The sequence below is a fragment of the Rhodamnia argentea genome, chromosome 3 (genome assembly GCF_020921035.1).
Source record: "Rhodamnia argentea isolate NSW1041297 chromosome 3, ASM2092103v1, whole genome shotgun sequence".
NCBI lineage: Eukaryota > Viridiplantae > Streptophyta > Magnoliopsida > Myrtales > Myrtaceae > Rhodamnia > Rhodamnia argentea.
In genome coordinates, this window is record NC_063152.1 from 33,347,979 (window position 1) to 33,354,235 (window position 6,257).

Sequence of the window (6,257 nt, forward strand, 5' to 3'; positions counted from 1 at the left end):
TTTCAAATGTTTACTCAATCTCGCGCGCCCGTAATTTGTATGGACTTTGGCAAGACCTATTTGTTGAGTTAGATGTAACTGGTGCTTTGATGACCTTTCGCATTTCACGGCGAACATAGTGGAGGAGGTGCTCGTTATTGCTATTCGATTTTTCTAGAGCGGTGATACTTGGCAATTGGTATTCTAATTGGTTGACTAATACGAGAAAAATAAAGTAAAAAGGGTCGTGCTTCCCCACATCTCTAATTGAAATAATTTCCGTGCAACCAGCATTCTAATTGGTGAATTGAAGTAGGAATGCCAATCTACATTCGGGTGGTTCCGATTAGGTCAGTACACGGGGTGATGTCCCCAATTTTGTAATCCGCTGATCGAAACACAGAACGGAGGAGATTTCTTTCGCCAACCAGAGATGGAGCACGATACAATCAAAAACATAGATTGAGGTCAATTACAAGTGAAATTTCCTCTCCTTTTTTTTATAAAAAAATTCTCTTGTTTTTCCAGTTCTTTTTTATGATTGTTATTGTTTTGTATCCACTGATTCCTCTTCCAGAATTCTAGATTTTGTGTTTTTTTTTAATTAAGTCCATAGTCCCCACACACTCTTCCCCCTTGAAAATAGCACGTGCGATATAATTACTTAAAAAGATTAAATGAAATGATATCTTTTATTTCCATTTTTCCTACAACTTTTTGTAATCCACCAAAAATCAAGTTGCATAGGCAACTATACAAGTATACATGGAAAAGGGACAGCTCTGGATTGCATGACGCAACGTCGTTCCGTCGCAATAGCACCCCACCCCACAGCTTTTTAGGCAATGTCGTTTAGCTTCTTCTGACCACTGTGATGGTGCCCTCTCTCTTAGAGAATACCATGGGCTGACTTGAAACTTGCGAAAGGATCTAGCTTTCCTTTCGCGCTCAGCTTTTGTTATCATCTCCAGATGCTCGCATCGAAACGGATTACGACATGAGTTGATCCGAGTCCCTTGCAGAGCGCCTCCCCTCGATAAGAAAATAACCGAGCCATGACCTCATGGCACGGGAGCTGGAGTCCAAATTCGGCGACCTTTTCGCAGCAGAGGAGTTCCGCACTTGGCCCTTGCAACTCTTCAGATGTGTTCCGCATCACTCGATTCGGTCTTCTTGTGAGTCAAACAAAACTCAGCAACGCGAGAGCCTGCACTTAAACATTCATAATACAAACATATTCAGAAAGAGAAAAACATAGATGACCTACAGAATTCACAAGAACCAACTCAGCACAACTTCATTTTACTCCATCTCTATTACAATTTGATTAAAGAGTCCACGAATAGAATCCCTTCAGAAACATAATTTATCCCGATGCCGGGGATAAGACTGCGATTCACGAAAAAACTCTCTCCTCTGAAACCTTTTTGGAACTAGCGTGCTGGGCTCTATAAAGCTTTTGCTCCATTATGTGTGTTGAAGTGGGCTCTCTCCACTCTCATTTTGACTCTACTTATTAAGAAAATAAATTATGTTCTCTGAAAGGTGAAATTCATAGAACTTCTCCTTTTTCGGTCCGATTTGGTTAAAGAAAGAACAATATCCTCTCATGATTGAGACAACCTCCGGCTAGGATAACAGCTCAAAGCAAGATATCAAATTAAATGCGAGCGCACTTAGTTCCCTTCAAAGGGATGACAATTGATTCTGCTGTTGTATATGAATGAAGCAAGCAAATCACAGGTTTTAACACTGGAGGTTGATGCCAATATAACGAAGGTACCTGAAAATACTTGTATTCTCAGCTGCGCAGGTGGAGCTTTTGTATGGTCATCAGGCAAAACCTATTGGCCATAAAAAGAAATTAACATGTCGGCAACAATTCTGAAAGGGAGTTTCAATATATCATGCAAACCCATAGACATTCTTGTTTGTTTAGTGATAGGACATCAATTACCTCCAACGGGCAACAATCAGGGACGCAATCCAGTGTTGTCAATTCTAAGGAGTGGCATTTTCCTCTCGTGTCAGGTTGCTGATGCTCAGTCCGTGCAGCTGGCTAACAACAGATGAGAAATAAAATACCTGTCAATTCTAAGTAATAGTGTCAGCTTCATGCATCAATTTTTTTTTTTTTTTTTTTTTGGTCGATCATGCGTCAAGTTGATGCTCAGTTAAATGTGGTGATTTTACATAGCTGGAAAAAACAGACTTGTCTCTAACATCGGAAAAATAGATACTGTTTGGAGTTTATGGTTCATGCAGCCCCATGTAAACCCCCAAAAATATCACCTGATATTCAAAGGTCGAAGAGTTCGTACCTAATCATCTTAGAAATAACCATCATTTAGCCTGTCCGGCAATCTAGGTATAACTTGAATGAAGCCTCTCCCAAAGGAAAGAGGAAAACAAAATGAACCTAGCCAATATGAGCACATTCTCGAAATTCACCCGAACAAAGATGTCAAAAGAGGTTACTCCTATGGTACCGCTTAAGATTCAAAAGATACAAATCCAATCCACAGGTTGATCCAGAGAGGTCCCAATAAAATAAAGATACACAGCAGATGACAGAATATTACTTAATGAAATGTGGCAGAGCCAGTGGCAGATTCACAAGTGAAATACCCATAACATAATACAACTAATAAGAAGGCATAGCAACAATCCCAATGACAACCAAGCTTTGTCCCACAATGTCAACGCCAAAAAAGAAATCCATGTAAATTTGAACTCGTTATTAATATGAAAGGGAAATTCCATCTTAGGAGTACGATATAAGCATCTCATAAATGAGTCCATAAAACTGACTTAGACACCACATTCTACAAATTTACACAAGCAACATAACAGCCGAAAGAGGACGACCTAGGAATGTTGAGACAAACAAAATGTGGATGACAAGAAGATTTACAAGCATTTATGCCAAGGAGCTATATAGCATGCTACGCGAGTAAAATGAACTACCTAAGAAATAGTAATTCAAATTATGTTTTTTTTTTTTTTTTTGGCAAAGTTCAAATTCTGGTTTTTCTTCTAGCCTCGGATGAAGAACGCATGCTAATGGCTCTAGTGCTCAGAAATCAGCTTCCCTAAATGAGACGTGCTGAATAAATATATATTGAGCATCCAAAAGAGAGAACAATAAATGTCAGCTGCAAAAGGAGATGGTGGAGATCGAGCTTTACCAGACGGACCAAGAACTTGTTCCCAAATCACAGTTGTTGCAAATTAAGCATAAGATTCTTCCTCACGGCCCTGGATATCTAATATTTGGCCTCTGAAGCCACCCATTAATCAAGGTGGTATATGTGAGTTCATCGAATAGTACTCCTCTGCCACACACCTGGTCACACATCTCAGAAACTTCATCTGCCTTCCCCAGTTTACTTAACCCATTTTCCAAGACATTGTTAGTAATGATATCAGGGGCAATCCCATTTCCTGCCATCTCATTCAGAAACTTAGTTACTTTTATCATATCACCACATCTAAGATATCCATTAATCATCACAGTGTAGGTAACTTTATTGGGGTGTATGTTGTTTGAAGACATTTCCAGCAACACGGCTTCAGCCTTATCCATATGGCCTAGCTTGAAATAGCCATTGATGATGGTGGTGCAACAGAAAACATCTGGCTGGACACCCTCCTTGATCATTGCACCTATGAGGGATCTTGCTTCCTCAACAGAACCATTCATGCACAGTCCATGCATCAGGGTGCCATAAGTGACAGAAGTTGGTGGAATGCCCTCAGTTCTCATTGCATCACACAGTTGCAAGGCTAACAAAGTATTTCCGTTCCTGCAATATGCTCTGATCAGTACGTTATAAACAATAGAATTTAGTTGCACTTTCTTCATGACCAATTCATTGAAAATCTTTTCTCCTTTTTCAAGTTTGTCACCTCTGCAGTAACCATCCATCATGATTGCATAAGTGTAGATATCAGGAGTCAGACCAGCTCTTTTGCATTCATCCCAGAGATTAGCAGCTCTCTCTATGTCACACATGTCGCAAAGACCATGCAATAGCAAATTGTAGGTACAGATGTCTGCCGGAATGCCTCTCTTAACCATCTCATCCCTCAACATGAAACCTTTATCGACTTTTCCATTCTTACAAAAAGCCAAGATGAGTATGTTGTATGTTGTTATATCCAACACCAAACCCCTTTCTACCATCTTCTCGAGGATCCTAAAAGCCTCTTCCATTTTATTAGCTATATAAAGTCCATGAATTAAAGCATTTGATGTGACAGTGTTGGCCGTAAATCCTTTTCCCAGTAGCGAGAACCAAAGTTCCACTGCATCCGAAATTTTTCCAACTTTACAAAGTCCACCAAGCAATGTGGTCAACACTGCATCATTAGGCTTTAAATTTCTCAATAACATTTCCCTAATAAGTCTCAGAGCACAGTCGAATTTAGAACTCCTACATAACCAGCTAGCCACTGAATTAAAAGCACCAGGATTTACAGCTAGCCCCTTCACTAGCATCTCCTCCAAAAGGAGCTCAGCGCTCTCCATCTGGTCATTTATGATATAACCCCGTAAAAGAGAATTTAAAGTGACTGGATTGGTACTAATACCCTTGGACATCATATCCTTAATAATATCTTGTGCCTCGCTGATTTTTCCTGCTTTAGCATACCCACTTATCATAGGGTTGTATACCACCTCGGTCAAAACAAGCCCTCTATCAGATGCTTCTTCCATGAAAATTTTGGCCTCATCAAATTGCTCCAATTTCATAAGGCCGTTAATCAGAATGCTATAAGTTATAAGATTCGGATTCACACCTTTTTCTATCATCGTCTCTTTAAACTGCAACGCAGCATCTAATCTCCCGTTCTTGCAAAGACCATCAATCATGCTATTGCACGTAACCACATTTGGAGATACCCCCAATTCCTCCATGCTCGTAAATAATCGGATGGAATCTTCCACTCTCCCTCCCTTGAAAAATGCATTGATTGCAATGCTAAACAAGTTAACATCCGGAACAACACCACGAAGCATCACTTCAAATACTTCGTAGCACTTGTCAAGCTTGTTCGACTTGACTAAAAAACTCAACAAAAAATTGCATGTCTTCAAAGACGGAAACAAACCCTTATCAGCTAATAACCTAAACGCATCAATAGCATAACCGGAACCTTTATCTTCAAATTGGGTACAGCAAACATGTATTAACGTATCCAATGCCCGAACTCCTCCGGCCAGACCAGACACCACGTTCAGCTCTGCCAACACAGTAGCCAGCTCAATGTGTCGTTTCTCAGGATTCGCACTCGAAACAGGCAGCTTCCCAAGAATCAATTCCGTCAAGAGCCACCTCGCACGCGGCAAGCGGTCCGAATCAATGAGCAGAAGAACCAAAATGCAGTACGTCCGGACGGTGAATGGGAACTTGAAGGATTGAGACGCGACGCAAAAGAACTTGAGGGTGGTCTTCATCTTAACGTCCGACCGGACCGCGAAAAACGCCCGATCAAACTCAACGGGAGACAACCGCCCAATCACTGACCTACACTGGGAATGAGCGAGGCGCGAGCTCGAGAGCATCGAGGACACGGTTTTGAGCATACCCTGATCGAGCCGTCGGCTCGACGGTGTCGAAGGCGCCGATCCGACCGAGCCCTCGGGTCGGGCATCATCGGGCAACGGCTCGAAGCGGCGGTCCGGGCGGAGAGGCGACGGAGCATTGGAGGAGAAGCTGATCAAGGGACGAGCAATGGAAGGGGCGACAAGAGAGGGCTTCGCTGGGACGAGCCTCCTCAAATCCATGCGCGAGCGAAGTTGATCCGGAGAGCGACTCGGAGAGGGAATTCATGAGGTTGGAGGGGGGAGCGAAGAAGGCGGGGGAATGGAGAGCGTCGGGTGAAGGTTGAGGATGCGTGGAGCGGCGATGGAGAGGCCACGCAGTTCAGTGGACACCATTTGAGGTTTTGGGTTTGGTTAGTTATTGAACGCAAAACTTAAAAGCCAGGGTTGTTGAAGAAGGTGATTCGGATTGGGCCGCGCGAAGAATTGATATTGGGCTTTCCATTTAGCGAGTGTGGGCCTGTGAGCGCGACCGGTGGGCAGCGAGGTGTCGCTTCCCCGTTTCGATTTGCCAACGTTTTGTAGTTTTAACAGAAGTCCATATCTCGACCTTCGCAGAAATTGTTAATCTTAGCGATCAGGATTATTGGCAGGAACGGCTAATTTTCATCGCCGATTAATTACCGGGGCGGAGGTATATCATTCTAGAGTTGGATTTTGAGAGTTCGAA

At 42.4% G+C, this 6,257-nt stretch overlaps 1 protein-coding gene across 3 annotated transcripts; it reads right to left on the minus strand.

The window, feature by feature from the left end:
- Positions 1 to 639: 639 nt before the first annotated feature.
- Positions 640 to 6,013, minus strand: LOC115748017 (pentatricopeptide repeat-containing protein At4g19440, chloroplastic). 3 transcript variants are annotated; one of them, XM_030684382.2, is made up of 5 exons: positions 4,420 to 6,013; positions 3,168 to 4,341; positions 1,937 to 2,034; positions 1,763 to 1,823; positions 640 to 1,186 (listed from the first exon to the last, which is right to left on the minus strand). In XM_030684382.2, the coding sequence occupies exons 1-2, from the start codon at positions 5,768 to 5,770 to the stop codon at positions 3,230 to 3,232; spliced, it is 2,463 nt and encodes an 820-aa protein (XP_030540242.1). In that variant the 5' UTR covers positions 5,771 to 6,013; the 3' UTR covers positions 640 to 1,186; positions 1,763 to 1,823; positions 1,937 to 2,034; positions 3,168 to 3,229. The 3 variants fall into 3 exon arrangements, with proteins under 3 accessions (XP_030540242.1, XP_030540240.1, XP_030540239.1); XM_030684380.2 differs by adding an exon at positions 2,272 to 2,331 and having other exon boundaries at positions 3,168 to 6,009; XM_030684379.2 differs by having other exon boundaries at positions 3,168 to 6,007.
- Between the last annotated feature and the right edge of the window lie 244 nt (positions 6,014 to 6,257).

What these genes read in the sequence shown, in the direction of transcription:
- LOC115748017 (XM_030684380.2), bottom strand. Translation starts at nt 5,770, where the DNA reads ATGGATTTGAGGAGGCTCGTCCCAGCGAAGCCCTCTCTTGTCGCCCCT.